The sequence below is a fragment of the Chamaea fasciata genome, unplaced genomic scaffold (genome assembly GCF_029207755.1).
Source record: "Chamaea fasciata isolate MVZ Bird 193981 ecotype frontalis unplaced genomic scaffold, bChaFas1.0.hap1 SCAF_41, whole genome shotgun sequence".
Taxonomy (NCBI): domain Eukaryota; kingdom Metazoa; phylum Chordata; class Aves; order Passeriformes; family Sylviidae; genus Chamaea; species Chamaea fasciata.
In genome coordinates this window covers 631,475-653,183 of record NW_027094126.1, presented here as the reverse complement: position 1 = coordinate 653,183, position 21,709 = coordinate 631,475, and the positions used below count along the sequence as shown (strand labels likewise).

At 52.5% G+C, this 21,709-nt stretch overlaps 1 protein-coding gene across 1 annotated transcript; it reads left to right on the top strand.

The window, feature by feature from the left end:
• Nucleotides 1-1,128: 1,128 nt before the first annotated feature.
• Nucleotides 1,129-19,878, top strand: ACVR1B (activin A receptor type 1B). Its single transcript, XM_066207476.1, has 9 exons — nucleotides 1,129-1,179; nucleotides 10,106-10,345; nucleotides 11,267-11,515; nucleotides 12,629-12,859; nucleotides 13,476-13,643; nucleotides 14,169-14,325; nucleotides 14,806-14,930; nucleotides 15,548-15,678; nucleotides 16,222-19,878. Exons 2-9 carry the CDS (start codon nucleotides 10,171-10,173, stop codon nucleotides 16,345-16,347), a joined length of 1,362 nt encoding a protein of 453 aa, XP_066063573.1. The 5' UTR covers nucleotides 1,129-1,179; nucleotides 10,106-10,170; the 3' UTR covers nucleotides 16,348-19,878.
• Nucleotides 19,879-21,709: the final 1,831 nt, after the last annotated feature.

Below are 21,709 nucleotides of genomic sequence, written 5' to 3'. Positions count from 1 at the left end.
TCACACGTGTATCACACACACACAAACATATCACACACGTATCAACACACATATATCAAACACGCATATCACACATGTATCACACACGTACATATCACACACATCACACACCTATCACACACATATCCCACACACATCACACACACATCTCATACACATATATATCACACACATATCCCACATGCATATCACACATATCAGAAACGTATCACACACATACATCACACATATATCACCCATGTATCACAAATATCTCACACATACATCACACACACATATCACACACACATCAAACACACACATATCCCACATGTATCACACCCGTATCACACATATCACACACATATCACACACACATCACACACATATCACCCACGTATCACACATCACACACACACACATAACCCTCACACACATATCACACACATATCACACACACATATCACACACACATATCACACACATATATCACACACATATATCACACACATATCACACACATATCACACACATATCACACACACATATCACACACATATATCACACACATATATCACACACATATTACACACAAATCACACACACATCACACACATCACACACACATATCACACACATCACACACACATATCACACACACATCACACACATATCACACACACATATCACAGACATCACACACACGTATCACACACAAATCACACACACATATCACACACACATCACACACACATCACACACACATCACACACACATATCACACACATATCACACACACATCACACACACATCACACACACATCACACACACGTATCACACACAGATCACACACACATAACACACACATATCACACACAAATCACACACAAATCACACACGTATGACACACGACTCCCCTCCCCATCCCTGTGTCCCCTCCCCGCCCCTCCCCTCCCGACCCGTGTGCGCACGCGCGGATTGGCCCCGCCCCGCCCCTTGGCCCCGGCCCCGCCCCCGCTCCCCCTCCCGCCGGCGCTGCGGCCGCTCCGCTCCGAGGCCGCGGCGCGTCCCCGCCATGGCCGCCCGGGCCCCCCGCTTACCTCCGGCTCCTCCCGCCGCCCGCCGCTCCCTGCCGCCTCCCGCCGCCCTCCTGCTCGCCCTGCTCCTGCTCCTGGCCGGGCCGCTCGGCGGGGCCCGCGGTGAGTGAGCGGCGGCGCCGGACCCGGCCCGCACCGGGCATAACATGGCGGCGCCCCCGCCCCCGCCGTGAGGGGAACGGGGAGAACCGGGGAGGGGTCGTGAGGGGGGGAGCGGGGGACGACGGGGGGAACCGGCGGTGAGGCGATGCCGGAGGCTGAGGGCAGCGGCGGGGAAGGGCCGGGGCCTGCCGGGGCCTGGGGCCGGCGGGCGATTGTGGGGCCGGGGGGCGGCTGTGGGGCGGGCGGGCCGGGGGTGAGGCCGAGGGGAGATTTTAGGCGTGCTCGGGGAGAAAAAGGGGGTGAGGGAGGGCTGGGGGAGCTGTGAGGAGGCCCTGAGGAGTTCGGGGGCGGGGAGGCACAAGGGTGGGTGTTTCAGGGTTGCAGGAAGGGCTGGGTGGGGGGATCGTGGGGTGGGGGAGGCGAGAGACACCTGGAGATACCCCCAGGGCTGTGAGGAGACCCCCGAGGGGTTCGGGGCGTGGACATAGGGGTGGATGTTTCAGGGTGTAGAGAAGGATTTGGGGCTGTCATCCGTGGGGTCCTGGAAGCAGGGGGGACTCTGAAGGCACCAAGGACGTGTGTTGGAGGTTTGGGGGGTTCAGGCTTGGCCGGGGGCTCGCAGGGGTGTGTGGTTTGTGCGAACTGGAGCTGGTTTGGGGCAGTCAGTTTCCCCCACAGAGGGGATGGGGATGTGTCGGGAAGAGCAAGCAGCAATTGGGGCTGGGGGTTGGCTCTCAGGGGGTCCTGCAGTGCCAGAGGATGCTCTGAAGAAGCCTGTGCTCACCTTGGGAGGAGATCTAGGAGCCCTCAGCCTGGTTTTCGAGGGAGAACGATGGAAATTGGGATTTATGGGCTTTTTACAGAGGATGATGGACTTGTGGGGGGGGTCTCAGAGGTGTTTTCTGGGCTTGTCACAGAGGCGTGGGTCAGCCCAAGGTGGGAAGTGCCACCGTGTTGCCGTGGAACTTGTGGCCTCTTCCCGTTGTCCTGCGGCCCATCCTGGGGTGAAGTCGGCAGCCCCCCCGTGCCCCAGGGATGGCAGCGTGTCTGTAACATCCGCACAATCCACACCCCCTCTGCAATCTGCCGTTTGGGCTTTTAAGGCAACCTTTCCATACCCCGAGCTCCTGCACTGGAACAACTGTAAATATTTGTTTGGAGGGAGGCGAGGGACGGAAAGCTCTTTGTGTCGGTTGTTTGTTCTGTGTTGATCCGTTTCCTTTCCCTGGCCCGGTTCGGCTGCTCGTGGGAGCAGAGCGAGGGCTCTGAGCTTTGGGAGGAGCAGCAGATCTCAGCCCCACTTTTAGGAAGCAAATTGGTTTGGGATGAACTCGGCCCTTTTCCCCAGAGGAAAGACTTGACCCAGCATCTCTCAGGGGGACGGAGGACGGGCTGGTGGCCTCTGCCCCCGGTGCCTGAGGCTGCCCAGCGCAGTCCAGCTCTGTGGCTATCGGGGTGATCACTCTTGTGTAACTCAGGTACCTGCTCCGACAGGTTCCGCTGTGGAATATTTTTCTCCTCCCCAACCTCTCGCCGTTTGTGTTCTGCATTCCCACCTGCCCGTTGGAGGGTAATAACTCTGTGTGTGTGTGTGTGTGCAGATCTGGGCTTGTTAGAGCACAGAAAATGGCTTCAAAGCTCACCTGGGCAGCAGGTGAGGCTTTACCTGTGAGTTCTGGGAATTTGGGGGTAGAAATGTGCTTTTGGGAGGAGAGTAGCTGTGTTTTGGTATAACCTCAGGTAAAAGCCGGCCTTACAAGGGTATTTCAACTCCTCTGTGATAACTGGCAGAGCAGGATCAGGTGAGACTCGTGGCATGGCTGTTCTCAGCCTTTCGCTTAGGTAAAAGCTGGTCTTTATTTAAAAAAAAATCATAATTAATAAACAGGAAAGGACCAATTGACTGTACAAATCCCCTGGAAACCCGGCGACTCCCGGTGCCTTTGATTTTGGGCTCTATGAGTGACTATTGTTTCCGCTCAGTGTGTGCTGAACAGTTTTTATTCGGCACAAGGTGTGAGCTCAGCCTGAGTCTGAGGGAGTTGCGCTCGTGGAATGAGGTGCAGGGTGGCAGGGAGCAGGGAATCACCCTGGGAATTGTTCTCTGCTCGAGCAGCACTGTTTGGTATGCCGGGGCTGCCCTCGCTATTGTGCTTCACACCGGAGATTTAACAGCTGCTTCTTTCGGGAAAGGCTGGAAAAAAACATCTGAATTTCTGCAGTGCTGGGGGAGCTGGGAACCTCTGCCTGTCAGTAAACAGCGCAGACAACACTCCTCCAGCCCCTTCCTTAAAAAAAAAAAAAAGGGAAAATAATCAAGGCTCCTTTGCAAAGGGGTGTTGCAGGTCGGCTTTGCTTGAAACAAATCAAAAACCCACCCTGGGGAATAATTTTTGGGGCGGCACATTTTATTATTAACACCTGCTTCAAATATTTACCCGGTGAAATCAGGCAAAACCCCGTGCGGTCCGTCAGTTACATCCCACAACTTTCCAAGAAAGCCTTTCTCTGACTGGAAATTAAAAACAGTGTCCAACAAGCATTCTTGAACTCGTGCAGCTCCTTGGCCAGACAGCTTGGGTTGGTTTTTTTTCTTTTTTTTCTTTCCCCTGGACACACTGCCAGGAGTGGATGCTCCGGAAATGGCTCTTGCGAAAGGAGCGCAGTCAAACGTCAGTTCTCTTAGCAGCAAGCAAAGTTCACTGGGTGGTGACCAGGGGGAATGTGTCCTGCCCTGAGCAGACCAGGCAGGAATTGCCTCTCTCTCTGAGGGTTTTACAGGGATGAAATGCTGGCTGGGAGCTCCTTTGTCCTCCTTATTTAAGCCCCTGGCTCTCAGCTGCCCTGTGCTTATGTTCCTCTTATGTACCCCTATTTATTTATTTCATTTCAGCAAAAAAGAACTTTCCCTACACTTTAAATCCCCTTGATAAAGTCTTGCTGCCGTTTGTGGCCTTCTTGGAAGTACCTGTGGATTGCTGGATGTGGGAATGTAGAGACCACATGTTAAACAATGGATTTCCACCCTGGAAAAGCCAATTGCCTTGAGAGAAGCCAGGATGGGTCTGAAGTCTTGAAACCTTGGTCAACCTGGGCATCAGGTGTGCAGGATGTTCTTCCACAGCACCGGTGTGTGTGTGGTCTCTCGGCTCCTAAACTGGTTTCCTGACAAGTTGAAACACAAAAGGTGTCAGACCAGAGGCCAGAGAGGGCACGGGGAGCCCTGTGTCCCTGTTCTGGGTGGAAGAACAACAGCACAAACATCAAGGCTTCTTCTAATTAACCTCTTAGTGATGAGACTCCTGTCAATTCCTTATTTACAATTCATTTAGAAGCTCTTTTGTGTTCCTTCAGTCGATGCAGGGAAAGTTCTGCACTTTAAAGGCACGTTCTTCCTGCCTCTTTTAGTTTGTTTTTTTTTTTTTTTTTCCATTTCATGTGTTTTCTGGTCAGCCGTGGTGCTGCCTTCACGTCAGGTCCAGCCTGTGCCAGGGGACTGCAGCCAGCTCCAAGAAGTTGAGCCTCTTACTTCCAACTTGAAATATCCCAGGATAATATTTCGTTTCTGGATGACTTGCTTTAAAGTGCTTTGTTTTTCATAGTGCTTTGCAGCTAATTTTAACTCCATTTCGTGTAGCAGCAGTGGGTCAGTAGATACCATAAGCAGCAGCAAGAGGCAAAAGGGAGATGTTTTGATCCAAAATAGGAGGAGAAATGGAAGGGGAAATGAGATGTAGGGAAGGTGCTGGTGGTGCTGTAACTATGAGAGGGCAGATCTGTGCTTGTTTCTCCAGCTCCTTAGTGAGGAAACGGGCAGGGACAGCATCCAGAACTGGCCTAACATTTGAGTTTGGAGGCCCTGGGTGCAGGTGAGCTGGCTCTGGGGGCTTGGAGGGGACTCCAGAGGAGTCACTTTGGACTCAGATTTATCTCAACAAGGGGTGGAGGGATCCCAGCTGAGGATACCAAGCAGCATAACAGTCGAGGTGAATGTGAGTATGAAGGGCTATCAGGATGATCAGAGGGATGGAGCACCTCTCCTGGAAGGAAAGGATGGGCGAATTGGGATTCTCCAGCCTGGACAACAGAAGCTCTGGGGTGACCTTACTGTGGCCTTCCAGTACTTGAAGGGAGTCTGCAATAAAGAGGGAGGGAGAATCTTTACCAGGGCCTGGAATGCCAGGACAAGAGGGAGTGGCTTCCCACTGCCCGAGGGCAGGGTTAGGTGGGATATTGGGAAGAAATTTCTCCCTGTGAGGGCGGGGAGGCCCTGGCACAGGATGCCCAGAGAAGCTGTGGCTGCCCCTGGATCCCTGGAAGTGTCCAAGGCCAGGCTGGAGGGGGCTTGGAGCACCCTGGAATAGTGGAAGCCCATGGCACTGCCCATGGCAGTGGAGGGGAACAAGATGAGCTTTAAGGTCCATTCCAACCCAAGCCATTGCAGGATTCCATGATAATATAATGGAAAGTAAATCTTGTTTCTTTCAAGCCTTCATCAGTGTCCCCTCATCATTGCCTTCGGGAGAGGAGCTGGTTGTTTCCTTGGAGCTGTTCCTTTATCCAGCACAACAAGGGTCTCCTGGACACACCTCTGCTCCTTCACCATGAGGGAATGGATATTATTCCTAACCCTGTGTGATACAGGTTGCTCTTTATTTTGGCACAGCGCAGAGCCAGACACTGACAGGTATTTCTTTCTTCCAAGCATGTTTACACACGTCCCTCTTCATTAAAGCATCCGAAGAAGCAGCAGAACTACAAAGCCAATTGTTCCCCATTTCTGTTGCTGACATTATGCTGCTGCAGCATGAAACTGGTGCTCCCAGAGTGGGGCTCATTAAGTTCGGTGCTGCACAAAGACACAGTCAATTGCAGCTCCTGTTCCAGAGCCTTGGAAAGGCTCAAAGTCAGGGCAATCATTCTTCCAGCCTCGATTCAAACTGTTGAAAAAGAACAGCAGCTACAATCCCTGCAAAAATCTGTTTATCTGGTAAATACGTGGGTGGTTATTGGCAATTTTACCAATGATCATCATCAGGTTAATTATCCTCATACATATTGATCAGGTAGAGTTCAGCCCTGAGAAAATGGCATCTTTCTTAGGCACAGCTTTCGGGGGATGCTGGAAAATATATTCCAAAAGGTGGTTAACACCATTGCAGGAGATTCTGCTGTGAAACTTTCCCCTGTCTAGCTGCAGAGACATCTTGACACATGCAACTCTGTGTGAGAATAAATACGTGCAAAATGAGCTCGGAGAGTTGCTGGGGAAGGAGGAGAAATGTTCTTTGCCTGTCGGAGCTCGGTGTTTGAGTCTCCCTGGAGCATAGAGCCCGAATCTACAGCCCCCCACCTGTTTGTTTGGATCCATTTCGGGAATACAGGTTGGTTGTCATGGGGGGATTTGGAGGGAGAGAGCCAGCTCTTCTTTTCCTCTTTTCTGTGGTTGATGCAGGGGGATATGAGTATTTCTGTGCCCCGGGATCCTTTCAGAGCTGGGGCTGTAACCCGGGAACGTCGTGGGGAGCAGAAGCAGCTCTTGGGCTTGAAGGAGTCAAACCCTGGGCTGGGGTGGTCGAGGATCGAGGAGCGTCTCAGGTTTTGGGGAAGAGCAGCGAGGCCCGGCCTCGCATTGAATCCCAGCAAGGTTTGCTCCAACCTGCTCCATCTCTGCAGTGAGAACAAAGCTTCAATGCACAGGATCTGCAGCTCAACGCTGGGCTTGTCCAGGCAGTGTCTGTGCAGGGCTGGGCTCGGGATGTCGGTGTGGGGAGCAGACCGGGCGGGCTCCGCTCCAGCTCCGCTCGCACCTTCCACGCAGACGCGTCCCCGGGCAAGGGGGGGAACAGCTCTGGGAGCTGCTCTTTGTTTCCCTTCACCCCATCCATTTCCTTCAGCCCAGGCGGTTGCTTTTATTAAGGAGATTATATGTTTGGCTCAATGGGAGCTTTTCTTCCTGAAGGAAAAAGAATGCTGTTGGCATGAAAGATCCTTTTATCCACTCCTTGTCTCCTGCTTTGCCCCGGCTGCTCTTGAGAGCACCCAGGAGATACCAGCGGGGGGCTCTGCTTCCCTGTCCACCTTCTGTCCCCCCCACCCGAGGGCAAACAACAGTTGCTTTTTTCCTGGCTTCTGATAAGTTTCTGATAGAGGAATTTGCCTTTCTGGTTAACCAGACTGGAGTTGCTGGACCTGCATGAGTTGCTCTGTAATTCTCCTCTTTGCCAGGAGCCTCACAGTGAGCCCCGGTGCAGACAGGCCTTTCCTCCCTGGCGCACACAGAAAATTGGAGAGTTCCTGCCTGCAGCCTGGAGGTTCTGGCCAGCAATACCTGGAAAGCCCCTCAAGGGTCTGTGATGAGAGGTGGAGAGAAGGACAGCCATGTGCTGAAGGCTGTGTTCTCTTTGTTCTAGCTGCTGTCTCAAAAATCCCTGGGGATTTTTGAGGTGCAGACATAAGAACTGAAGTTAAAAAAGAGGAGTTGTGTCAGAAGGGGGAACAGGGTGAGGTGAAGCCGTGGGGCATCCCCCTCCTTAGCAGGAAATTTTGGCTTTCTGCACAGAACAGATAAGGATCTCTCTCTGCCTCCAAGCCGGGGCTCTAGTATCATACCTTGCAGGTAAACTGATTTTTTTTGTTGTTGTTTTTTTAATCCTACAAATGAGACTGAGCAGACACGACCTGCTTCTCTGCTTTCCCTCTCAAAGGCATGCTCAGTTTCAGGCCAGATACTTCACTCAGAAGTTTACAAAACCAGTTTTATTAGTGCATTGAAGTGTTTTGTTTGCTTTGGAGCTTCTGGAAGCAAAACTGCCACAGCCTAAATCTTGGGATTGAGACCTCAAAAAATGAGTCTAACAGGAACAAAGTTCAGTTTTGTTGTATCTAAATCAAACTGAAAAGAACCTACACAGTGAAATGTGTGTGGGTTAAATGTTTTTAATTTGTACCTTGAGCTTTTGATAAGTAATAAGGGAGATGCTTTAAAAGACCATTTCCTTTTAAGTAGACATGAAGGCAGGAATGTGCCCTGGGTGCTCTTTGCCATGTCAGATTTTCATAAAATCTCCTTTATCACCAACCTTTGTTCCCCCAAGTGTATGTGTTTTTCAGAATTGTCTTTTCTGCACTCCGATGACCACGGGAAAACACTGATCTTGGAGCTGTTTGAAGTGAATGTTAGTGGAGGGGTTTTTTTTCCTTTCATTGTTACATTTTCTCTCAAAATCTTCACCATCTATGGGTCTTCTCCACCCTTCTCAACACAGATCAGTCTGAGAGTCTTCCCTGTCCCTTTTCACTGGCCCGTGCTGAAGCACCTGATAATAAGCTCCATTTGCTCGTGACGCTTTTTAAAGGTGTCTCACTTAACAGCTCTTCAGCTTTTAATCACAGAGTTGCAGAATCATGAAATATCCTGAGCTGGAAAGGGCCCGCCAGGATCATCCAGTTCCAACCCCTGTCCCTGCAGAGACCCCCCAACAATCCCACCCTGTGCCTCCCTGGGAGCAGTGTCCAAAGGCTCCTGGAGCTCTGGCAGCCTCAGGGCTGTGACCATTCCCTTGGGCAGTGCCTGAACCCTCTGGGGAAAGAACCTTTCCCTGATACCCATCCTAAACCTCTCCTGACACAGCTCCAGACATTCCCTTGGCTCGTCACTGCCTTCTCACTGCAGTTTTGAATCTGTTGATTCCAAACTAAGCAAGCACCCACACTCAACCCGTCTGAAACAGCTCACAACAACAGCTGGAAAAGGAGGAGCAGCGTCCAGAGAGAATTAAGTGAATAATAATACAATTACCCTGATTGATTTACCCTGGTCTCTGGGATAAGGGCTAATGGGTGTCTTCCTCCTAAACCAACCCTGAGTAAATCAGGAGCAGCTTGTTTTTCATTAAGCTTCGGGTAACACGGCCTCACACACAAATGTTGAGGGTGAGTTTGTGTGTGACTTTACATTGAGAGGATTTAGATCAGCCTGGGCAGAGTGAACTGTGGCACTTGGATCTTTGCAAACCCTTCTTCACACCCTCCCTACCTGAAAGCCCATTTCTGCAGCGGGTAAGGACATGTTTTGGATTCCCTCTGGGAAGGCTGGGAGAGCTGATGAAAATCTGGTGAAAACCCTGCGTGCTGCTAAACAAGCCCCACCCTTCTTCTTGACATTGTTGGATTCCTCTTTGTTCCCAAGGATGGCAAGGCCTGGGGATTTGCTTACAGTTTCTCAGGCAGCATGAGAAAAGTACAATGACAGCTGGGAGGTGGAAAAAAAATGTGGGAATCTGCCTCAGAGTTTCTCCTTCTCCTTATCCAAATAATCTTTGTGGAGAGCAGGCAAAAAGCCAGGCTTTTATTTGACCCAAGGTAGTGTCTGGGATCAGGAAAGCAGTTATTAAGCCGGGTGTAGCACGCCTTGCTCGTGCAGCTGGTTAGGATTTGGTTTGGCATCTGCCAGCTGCTCCTTGTCTCTGTGAGCCCGGGTGGTCGCCCCTTGCCAGCCCAGATGAGGCAGCTCCAGGGAGCATGGACAGTCAGCCCAGGTGGAATCAGGTCAGTCAGTCTGAGTAATTGTTGGTTTGGGTTGAGTCTGACCCGAGGTTGGGCCGGGAGTGGGTCTCGGTCAGATCTTGCCTGGTTTGCAGGGATGACTTGGGTCATGACTGGTGGTGATTGCAACAGGAGCAGGCAAAGGGCTGCCTGGACAGGCACCTCCTGGAAAGGCTCCTCTGCCTCCACACTCTGTTTCATACCGGGATTGGATTCTTGCAAGTCTGGAATACTGAGTATGCCTTGTGCTGTTTGCAGAGCCGGTTCTTCCAGAGCTTGTGAACAGCCGTTCTGAAATGGAGAATTTAAAGAAGCTTTCCTCTCATTTGAGCTCTTGCTCTCCTTGGGTTTTAAAGAGTTGATCTTGTTTTGATTTCAGCTCTGACATGCCTGTGCTCTGACTGCAAACAAGCCAACTCCACGTGTGAGACGGACGGCGCCTGCATGGTCTCGGTCTTCAACCTGGACGGTGTCAAACACCACGTCCGGACCTGCATCCCTGAGGCCAAATTGATTCCTGCTGGGAAACCCTTCTACTGCCTGAGTTCAGAGGATCTGCGTAATACTCACTGCTGCTACTCCGATTTTTGCAACAAAATAGATTTAATGGTTCCCAGTGGTAAGTAGAGGGTTAGAAAAATCATGTGTTTGAAGTGGGAGGAGAGGAGCTGCCTGTTTGGGATTGGGAGTTTGGAGTTCTCGGCCCTGTTTTCACTTCTTCCCTTCAGTTGCTGCATGAACTTGAGAGCTGGGTTTATTTCCTTCATCTGTAAAGTAGAAATAACAAACTACTTTGAATTCAAATGGGAGTGTGTGTGCTCCCTTTGTCACTGAGCTGGCCCTGCTTTTATCAGCTGGTGTTGCTTCCCTTCCAAGACTCCAAATCTTTTCAGTGCTGAGCACAAGTAGAGGAACAGTGCAGCGGCTTCCGAGCAAAGTATGTGGGGAGGAAGGTGCCTGGGTTCAGAACACATGCAGGGGAAACAGCCCTGCCTCTGAGTGAGGGTGTGGGAAACTTCTGCTTCTCATCCCTGGGATGGAGAGGGCATGTGGTGCTTCCTCACACCTCCTACTTTCTGTTTTGGGCTGGTTTTTAGTGGGTGCTGTGAAGACTGCAGAGTCATTTTCCTTGGGAGCAGTGGGGAGGTCTCATCTGTGCTCAGAACAACAAATAATTGTCTTCAGGTTCAAGTTCACTGGTTGTTGCAGGGCAAAAGGGAAAGAGGGTGCAGGGAGCCCTGGCCAACTGGTTGAGTTCAAATGGAAGGTGAACTGCAGGCTGTTCTGGAAAATCAGCCCAGAACACACTCCTGTCTAAAAGAGTCAACGAACAGCCCTTAATCCCTGATCCCACTACTGCAGCTCCATCTTCTTTTTGGGCTTTCAGCTGCATTCTGCCTGCCTGATGATCAGCCCCACCTTAACACTGTTGTTTGATGTACCTCCAGGCTTAAACTACCCAGGCTCTAAAAGAAAGTCCTCAAAGGAACCATAATTTCCTCAAAATGTGTGGTTTTTTTCTCCTCCCTTACCTCCCAAGGCCACCTGAAAGACAACGAGCCCCCCTCGAGCTGGGGCCCCGTGGAGCTGGTGGCGGTGATTGCCGGGCCCGTCTTCCTCGTGTTCGTTGTCATGATCATCGTGGTCTTTGTGTTCCATCACCACCAACGAGTCTATCACAACCGCCAGCGGCTCGACATGGAGGACCCTTCTTGTGAAATGTGCCTTTCCAAGGACAAGACCTTGCAAGATCTGGTCTATGATCTCTCCACCTCCGGCTCTGGCTCAGGTATTGCGAGATGACGGGATGACCAATAAGACCTTGCAGTTGTTTCTTTGGGCTAGTGGTTGCCACAGCTTTGCCACAGCAGTGAGGCTGCTGCCTCAGAGTCTGCTCAGGGGGTCTGTCATGAGTCTGTTTAGGGGGTCTGTCATGAGTAATTTGAAGAGATGTTTAAATTCCTTAAAGTCATGCAGTTGGTCTCGTGTCTGTTCAGGTAAGAGCAATAGTTAAACTCCTCCTTAACTGCAAGAGGATACCTCAAACAGTCTGTTCCCAGTTTAGCCTTGGAACGGGATTTGGGCTGGAAACAGACATTAACTGCTAACCTGTGCATTGTTGGCATTCAGGGGAGAATGCAGGATGTCACCTGCATCAAAGCTGCAGGGAAATGGGGAGCTTGCCAGCAGATCGACGTTTTACAGTGCAAATAGTGCATTTGCACAGCCCATTTCATCCCAAAGAACCCTTGGGTGTTCCCAGGTGGATGATGTGCAGTGTTTGTTTCTGTAGCACTTAAAGGAATCCCCAGAATAGATGAAAAGTCACCATTTAGTGGTGGCTTTAAACTAGGAAGGTAGTTGGGTTGAAGAATATAAGGAATTTTGCAGCAGATGGAAACTGCAGGAAAATCCACAGAGGCAGAGAATGTCACAACCTGATATTTGACCAGGGAATAAATATTCAGCAGTACATCTGCTGCTGTATATAAAATATTTGGGGTCTCTTCTATGCCTGCTGTGGGCAGGTGAGCTCCGTGCTTTCTGTAAGCAATGGCAGCGATGTTGGGACTCCTTTCTTAAGAGAAAATTTGGAAGTTTTCTGCTTTTTAGCAGAAACTGACTTCATCGAGTTCCATTCTTTGCATATTGAGGCTGCAGTTCCTTTGATCTGTCGTGGAGCAGAAGTTCCCCAACTGCTCTGTGCCGGATCTCTGCTTCAAAGCGAAATGCAGATGCTGCCCAAGCAGTGGCACATCCCACGCAGGAGCTGCCACCATTCCCTGCTTTGGGTCTTGCTCAACCTCCCGGTTGTTCTCAAATGTAGAGCCTGCTGGGTTTGAGGACTTTCTTCAGCCCCTGGGGTTTCAGGAGATTCACTCCTTCGATTCCTTGTCCCCAGGCTTGCCTCTGTTTGTCCAGCGGACCGTGGCTCGGACGATCGTCCTTCAGGAGATCATCGGCAAAGGCCGCTTTGGGGAGGTGTGGAGGGGCAGGTGGCGTGGAGGTGACGTGGCTGTGAAGATCTTCTCTTCACGTGAGGAGCGTTCCTGGTTCAGGGAAGCAGAGATCTATCAGACTGTGATGCTGCGGCACGAGAACATCCTGGGATTTATCGCTGCGGATAACAAAGGTGAGAGAGAAGTGCCTGAGAGCAGAGGCCTCACCCCTGTGCAGCCAGTTCCAGTGCCTGACCACCCTTTCCGAGGGCTTTTCTCTAATACCCAATTTAAACCTTCCCTGATGCGACTTTAGGCCATTTCCTCTGGTTCTGTCGCTTGTTAGCCCACCTGGCTCAATCCTCCTGTCAAGGAGTTGAACGGAATGTGAAGATCCCCCCTGAGCCTCCTTTTATTCAGGTTGAGCCCTCCAGCTCCCTTAGCCGCTCTTCAGAAGTTCGCCAGACCTTTTCCCATCTCCATTGCCCATCTCTGGTCACACTCCAGCACCTCCATGTCTTTCTTGTCCTGGGGGACTAAAGCTGACTGAAGTCAACTTCTCTGGGCCTCTACACTGCCCAAAGCTGACTCCAGGATTCGAGCTGTTGCCTCACCAGTGCCTGGCACGGGGGGGAAAGTCACTGCTCTGGTCCTGCCTGGCATGCTATGGCTGATTTGAGCCATTTCTTACTTGGCCCTGTTGAGCCACAGCCTTACTCAGCAGCTCTGCTCTGTCCCAAAAGTGTGTGGGACGCTCAGTGGCCATCCCTGCACTGGATCTGCCTGAACTCCATCTCTTTCCTGTTGCAGATAATGGGACGTGGACTCAGCTGTGGCTCGTGTCTGACTACCACGAGCACGGGTCTCTCTTTGACTACCTGAATCGCTACACAGTGACTATCGAGGGCATGATCAAGCTGGCCCTGTCTGCTGCCAGCGGGCTGGCCCACCTGCATATGGAGATCGTGGGCACTCAGGGTAAAAGCTGACTTGGAAAAGGCGTTGGGAATTCTTGAGGGGAGGATAAAGCAGGATTGCTGAAGGGAGCTGATGTGCTGTGCAGCAAACCCTGCCTGAGTCAGCCCGGCTTCATCTGGTGGTTATTGACCAGAAATAGAGCGATTGCTTTGGCTGGCTGCGAAGTGGGTTAACCTGGCGCTCGCTCCCAGGAGTTATATCACCATTTCACATCCCATCCTAAAATTGGCGCTGCCTGGGTGGGATGTGAGCACAGGCAGAAGCAGAATCACTAACTCCTGACGTCTGCGCCTGTGCTGGGATGTGGAGTTTACGTCCCTCTTGAGGCCTCTGGGTGCCACTGCATCAGTGTTGCCTCCAAAACAGGATTGGAGCCTTTCCCTGCTCCGTTCCTTATGAGTCTAAACAGGAAAAAGTGTTGCAACACTGGGTTTAACGCCCTGAAATCCGGTGCTGCCTCTGCGCCAGTTCCACAAATGGATTTCCCCAGCTTGACCCTTGCTGCTTTCTATTTTGCTCTGCTAGGAAAACCTGGGATTGCCCACAGGGACCTGAAATCCAAGAACATCTTGGTGAAGAAGAACGGCACGTGTGCCATCGCTGACCTCGGCCTGGCCGTTCGGCACGACTCCGTCACGGACACGATCGACATCGCACCAAACCAAAGGGTTGGAACCAAACGGTAGGAAAATGCCCTTGAAGGTGTTTGAGTGACTGGAAATGCCTGAGCTGCTGGTTGAGCACTCGGGGAATCCTCTGAATTCAGCGTTTCCCAGTGTCTTGCAGGGTCAGTTTTATGCCTGAGTTGATGCTGAAGGGATATTCTGGGTGTCACCACACTGGGAGGTGACGGCCATGTAAACCCAGCACCAGGAGCTCATGTAATACAGGACAACGAGCTTGGCCTCATTAAAGGCTTTGGGACCTTCTGTTGGGAGCCTGATGTAGTTTTGGGATATTTCTACCTCTTTTCCCTGCTGGCTGTTGTTCTTGACTTATTTTCTTCACTCTCTTCTATCACAGGGTCCAGTTCTGTTCTGATGGTGGCTGTGCCAAGGAGAGCTTTTTCTGCTGGGAAATGCTGTGTGGGAAAACTGATCATATGCTATCTTCCAGAGAATTCCCTCTGAGAATGCAAAATGCTTTTCCTTTCTCTGTGCAGATACATGGCCCCAGAAGTCTTGGATGAAACCATCAACATGAAGCATTTTGATTCATTTAAATGTGCCGATATCTACGCCTTGGGCTTGGTCTACTGGGAGATTGCCCGAAGGTGCAATGCAGGAGGTAACGTCCTTTCTGTGCCTGGGCCAGTGGCTACGCTGGCTCCCAGGTCTCCCAGCCTTGGGGTTCCAGGTGTTTGAGGGGTTTGAGGGAGAGCAGGGCTGTGGGAGGACACATCCCTCTGTGTCGTCACGGAGGGAGGTGACAGAAGTGACCCATGGCTGCTGCTAAGCCCAGCCAGCGTTGGGTCAAGGGTGTTGGTGCTCCCAAGGGTGTTGGTGGCTGATGTACCTTTGGACGGATTTTCAGGAAATGGTGGTGCTGATTAGTGGGGAACTCCCCCAGATCAGTATAAATGTCTTGGCACGTGCAGCCGCAGCATCATCCCACGTGTGACAGTCCCCCTGCTGTGGAGATTCAGTGACCCTGGCGCCTTGCTGGGAGGTGTTGATCCCAGCCTGCTGACTCCGTTCCAGTTCAGGCAGCTGCATTTTATTTCCCTGAATTTTTCTTGTTAACTCCAATTCCAGATTCTTCATTTCTGTTCTAAATAACTGCAAAGTGTTGACGCATCTCAGCAGTGAGTCATGGAGCCCAAACCTCTATCCGTCTGCCTTTAGCAAGCACAGTGGCCCTGGTCCCTGTTCCCAGAATTTCATTTTCCCTGCTCTGCCTTTCAGGGATCCATGAGGAGTATCAGCTTCCCTACTACGACCTTGTACCCTCTGATCCTTCCATTGAGGAGATGCGGAAGGTCGTGTGTGACCAGAAATTGCGGCCAAACATCCCAAACTGGTGGCAGAGCTACGAGGTAAGGTCTGCTTTCATCCATGTCCCCTTCCTCTCCTGTGAGGAAAGGGTGAGAGAACCAGGATTGTCCAGCCTGGAGAACAGAAGCTTCCAGTACTTAAAGGGAGCCTGCAAGGAAGAGGGAGGGAGAATCTTTACAAGGAGTGCTAGGACAAGGGAGAATGGCTTTACACTACCAGAGGGGAGAGTTAGATATTGGGAAGAAATTCTTCCCTGTGAGGGTGGTGAGGCCCTGGCACAGAGAAGCCGGGGCTGCCCCTGGAAGTGTCCAAGGCTAGGCTGGAGGGGGCTTGGAGCCCCCTGGGATAGTGGAAGGTGTCCCTGCCCATGGCAGGGCATGGAATGAGATGGGCTTTAGGGTCTCATCCAACTCAAACCACTCCATGATTCCCCCCATGACGAGGTAACAAGTACTGAAAGATGTGCCCTGATTTTGGGGGATATGAAGGCTGTGTCAGTGCCCAGGCAGAGCAGCAGCCTGTCAGACCATCGTGGGGTCAGGGGAAGAGCAGAGCTCTGACATTTGCTGTTGTTTCTTGCCCAGGCACTACGGGTGATGGGCAAGATGATGCGGGAGTGCTGGTACGCCAACGGAGCAGCTCGGCTCACTGCCCTCCGCATTAAGAAAACCCTCTCCCAGCTCAGTGTCCAGGAAGATGTGAAAATTTAGGCTCTGAGCCTCAGCAGGAGGAAACTGCACAGGAGCTGCTGTGCTAGAGTAGACGTGTGATGGAGGCCTACCTCGTGTTTCAGCCCAACCTACTGCTACAACCAGACAGCGGGACCTGCAGGCTGCTAGGCAGGGGGACGGAGCCTACAGAGCTGCTCTCTTCCCTGCTCGGGTATGAAACAATCCGAAACCTTTTGTGATCACCTCCTGAGAGCGTGGAGACTTGAGAGGTACTTCACCCGAGGGATCTCAGCCATGATCGTAACTCTTTGTTCCTTTCAAGGAAATCCCTGTAAAGTTCAGCGTGCGTTGAGCACCCCTTGGCGGGGTCGGAGCCACCCCCGGGTGCTCGGTGCCGGGAGTGGGAAGGGAAAGGGAAGGTTTTCTTGCCGTACTCTCGAGGATTTTTCCAGGGACTGGCACGTTAATGCAGAAAAAGCAAAACAAATGGTGCTCTCTTCCAAGAGGCTGAGCCGGAACAGTTGATCAGCTTCACGAAACCGTTTCTCCCTCCTTTTCTTAAGCTTGAAAAAAAAAGTCCAACTCAGCAGCGCCCTGACGGCCGTCGGGGCGCGCCGGTGTCTGCATGCGCGAGGTGCGCGTGTCCCTGTGCCTGGTCATCTCCTCCATAGCCGTGCGGTGTCTGCCCGTGGGTGGCTCATCTCTGTCCGTGCTTCCTGTGCATGTGCAAAAAAAATCTCGAGTGTCCTCGTTCGTGAGCTGTTGCGCTGGTGCTCTCCGTGCTGAGTCGTGAGCGTCGTGGAGCTTGGACAGGCTGCTGCAGAGCGGATCCCTGGGCTCCCCGATGGGCTGCCACAACGTCCCATCAGGTTGCCTCACTGCCACCCCTTCCTCTTTTTTAAGACGAAACAAAATAAGGAACTGAGAATCGCTCCTGGAATCCAGGTTGTTGTTTTTTTTTGGTTTTTTGTTGTTGTTTTTTTTTTTGTCTCGAGCCCCTGGGGTTTGTAATTCTTGGTAGCAGGGAGCTGAGATGTGTCAGAGATGAAGCAGGCGCTGTGGGGAAATACAGGACTCAGTTCTCCCGGGAACACAATTCCCAACTCCACCACCCAGGCAGATTTCTGGGGGCCTGATGATGCAGCACTGCAGGCTGGGGATGGTGTGGCTGGACAGTGCCCAGGCAGAAAGGAGTACTGGTCAACAGCCAACTAAACATGAGCCAGCAGTGTGCCCAGGTGGCCAAGAAGGCCAATGGCACCTGGCCTGTATCAGGAATGGTGTGGCCAGCAGGAGCAGGGAGGTCATTCTTCCCCTGTACTCAGCACTGGTGAGGCCACACCTCGAGGGCTGTGCCCAATTCTAGGCCCCCCCAGTTTAGGAAGGACGTTGAGGGGCTGGAGGGTGTCCAGAGGAGGGCAAAGAGGCTGGTGAGGGGTTTGGAACAGAAGCCCTGTGAGGAACGACTGAGGGAGCTGGGGTTGTTTAACTTGGAACAAAGGAGGCTCAGGGGAGACCTCATCGCTCTCTACAACTCCCTGAAAGGTGACTGTGGTCAGATGGGCGGTCAGTCTCTGCTCCCAGGCAAACCACTGACAGAACGAGAGGACGCAGCCTTAAACTGCGCCAGGGGAAGTTTAGGTTGGACATCAGAAAAAAATTCTTCACTGGAAGAGTGATTGGGCACTGGAATTGTCTGCCCAGGGAGGTGGTGGAGTCACCGTCCCTGGACGTGATTGAAAAAAAGACTGGACGTGGCACTCAGTGCCATGGTTTAGTTGATGGGGAGGTGTTAGGTTAGGTCATAGGTTGGACTTGATGATCTCAAAGGTCTTTGCCAACCTGGCTCATTCTGTGATTCTGTGATCTGACTTCTGGGGGTACTCTGCACCTCCCGGAGGCGCTGGGCAGGATCTGACAGCAGCTGTGGGTTGGGAAATCAACATCCATCCTTTTAATATAGGTGTATAAATATCTCCTAATGTGGAAGTGGCTGTGTCTCCGTGTGGGGTGGGGGGATCTGCATGGGTTTTCTTTTGGTTCAGTGGCGAATCCAGGTGAGGGAGAGGTGGGGTGACTACAGCGAACGTGGGAAGTGAGGGCTATGGCTGCCGTGATGATTTGGGCAGTCAGGAAGAGCCGTGGTGTGGAGGTCAGGTCAGTGTCTGCAGTAGAGAACTCTGAAGCCATAACTTTTAACTGGAGTGGTTTTGATTATTATTTTTTTAATTATTATTGTTATTATTATTATTGTTGTTGTTTTCTGGGAGGGTCTGGATTTTAACTTTTTTGAATATTGTTAATTCTTTCTAAGAGCAGAAAAACAATCTCTAATTATTACCTCTTGACCTGTTGGTTTGTAAAGAAATCACTGCAAAAAGAAAAAAAAAAAAGAGAAAAAAAAAGAAAAAAACCAAATGCACAGCTTGATTTACACTGGAAATGTTTCTACTCTGACCTTGCTCCTGCTCTCTAAGGTGAGGTTTCATCTCTGCTCCGGCCGCCAGGGTTAAGTCTTTATTTCAGTCCCTCTGTTCTTGCCGTCTGTGTCCCTGTCTGTCCTCCCCCCAGTTCCCTGTGTGTCCGTGACCTTGTATAAAGTGAGGAGTATGGTTTTTGAATCGTGTTAGGAGCCCGTTTTGCATCCCCCAAGGAGTTTTTTTGGCAGCCTGGATCTGCTGTGGGAGCAGGGATGGGTGTCCCCTGTCCCCTCCCAGCTTGTCCTGAGTCACATCTCAGCCAGGGGTTCCCCTTAAACCTGCATTTAGGAGCCGAGGGGGGGGCACTTGCAAGCCCTGAGGACTCCCAGGCCATTGGAAAAGCCCCTGGGCTGCCCTGGCAGCTGGGGGAAGGACAGGAGGGGACATCACACAGCTGTAGGTACTGCAGGCTCCCCGTTGTGGGGTTGGGTCTCCCATCCCAGCGGCCGCAGGTCCCCACGGGTGCCGTCGGCTCCGGAACTTGCACTGAACTCGCCCCCTCCAACTTGTAGCCACACTGCACCTGCCTCAACGCTAAACCAAACAGCGGCCAGCGAGCGGGGTCGGGTGGGAAGGGATGAGGGAAAAGGGGCAGCGTCCCTATGAGCAGGATTTTAGGAAAAGCCTTGTTTCAGGAGAGATGGGGAAAAACCGAGCGGGATCCGCGGCAGGAACGCTGACCATGTAGCATTTACACAGCACTTTTCATGCAAACTGGTGCCCGGGGGTGCCGGTGCTTGCCGAGCTGACGGAGCACGTGGGAATTGCTGCCTGGCTCCAAAACTTGCAGCAGCTCTGGGGAAATAAAGCAGCATTCCAGGCAGTTCCGAGGGGAGCCCGGTGCAGGATGAGGAGGGGGTCCATCAGCGGTACGTTGGCTGCAGGACAGAACTCTTGGTACTTCTCTGCCCCTTTGATTTGTTCGGTTTTGTACATTTTCTTAGCAAAGGACTGTAAGAAAATAGCCACTTAGCCACTTTACCTCTTCAGTATGCAAATGTACATACGGTGTAAGATAGGAAATCTTTTGTTTAATATAAAACCAGGCTGTCGATTTCTGCTGTACATTATTAAAAGTTTGTTTTATTCATCTGAGGTGTTGCAGTCTCAGTTCGCTTGGGAGGGGTGGGAATTGCAGGGCACAGCTCAGTCCCTCCCAGGGGTCGAGGCGGGGGCTCGTCCCTCACAGCTACAATAATCTCTTTAGGAATCCTGGTCAAAACATTTTAATGGTGAATATTCCCATCTTTAGTGAAGATGCAGCTTCCAACACCCACCGAGCACTCAGCAGGTGCCGCCAGCACAGTGGAGGTGAGACGGAGAGGTGGGATTTTCCACCCATGCAGGGATGGGCAGCTGAACTTGGGGCTCCCACTCTGGGGCCAAACACAGAGCAGGAGGGGTTTCAGAGAATAAAGACCCTGGGGATCCCCTCAGAGCATCCCTGGGGGTGTCCTGGGTACAGTGGGCACCTCCCTGGGGCATCTCCACATCTCCACATGGACCCACAGCTTCAAGGAAAGATAAACCCCGCAGCAAATCACCCCGTGGCCCTGTAAAACCCTGTTTGCTCCGAGGGTCAATGGTGCTGCGTGAGCTGCCCCTACTAATTCCTTAATTAGAGCCTCCTGCAAACGAGCCTGTTGTGAGCGGATCAAGGGCAAAATCTGCCGAGGCCTGGGGTCCCCTCGGGCTCAGACAAGGTGGGGAGGGGGAGGCACCATCTGGGCTTGTCCTTCCTCAGTCCCAGCTTTGTCTGAAGCTCCTGCTGTGGTCCCCAGGAAAATCCAGCCCCATCCTGGAAACGTGGGCAGCAGGGAGATGAGAGTGTGGAGAATCTTTAAGCAAAACCTGTCTGCTCCTCTAGGAGATGGGCGAACAGTCTGAGGTGGCTGCAGCCGAGGGGCCAAGTCATTGTCAGATTTTGGGAACAAGATGGGGTGTTCCTCTTCATTCCCAGTGGTGTGGTGACTCAGGATCGGTGGTGGCCTCGATCCCATCCTTTCCCCAGCATTTCCAGCCCTCAGCAGCTCTGCTCCTGGAGCAAATTTGCCTCCTGGTAACCCCAGGCCAGGCTGTGGGCGGGAGGTTTGGGTGGGACGCCAGCGGGATTGTTACGATCTTCATTTTTTTTGGCAAATTTTAAACAAACATTTGAGCAAAGCTCTCAACCCCAGCTGGAAAATTCTCGCTGCCTCCCGCCGCGGCGCAACGAGGAGCTGCCGGAGCTGCTCGACGTGTCCGCAGCAGCCACCGCGGCTGCCTCCGGGAATTGTTCTTCCCTCGGTGTCCCAGCTCAGCACAGATCGTGCTGGAGCACTTTAAATCCCTCCGGCTGCCCCCGCTGGGAGCCGGGCCGGGGGCTGTGGCCACCCCTGCCCCAGCTCCTGCCTCCCATTAAATCCCAAATGCGGCTTTGACGGCTTTGGTGGCCTGGGGGTGACGTCGTGGCAGCTGTCGGGGAGCAGCAGAGCTCCCGGAAAACCCACCGGGCTCTTCCCAAATCATCCCTCAGGTGACCCCTGGGAGCCCTCCTTGGCACCCCACGGTGCCTCCCGTGACATTCCCAGCAGCATCCCACCCAGCGCCTTCAGGATATCACCTTGCCCCGGTTCCTACTGCCCCACAGGAGCACCCAGACCCCCACACTGAGCCCCGTGGTGTCCCTGAGGATGCGCCCACGCAGGACCCTCCCTCTAGACCCCCACGCCGGACCCCAAGGGGTCCCTGAGCAGGACCCTGCGCTGAACCCCCCTGCTGGACCCCCAGAGGGTCACCGAGCAGGAGACCAGGCAGAACCTTCCCCCTGGACCCCCACGGGATCCCCAAGCAGGAACCCGCACAGGACCGTCCTGCTGGGCCCCACCCAAAGGACACCCCCCGCTGGTCCTCCATGGGGTCCCCGAGCAGGACCCCCACCT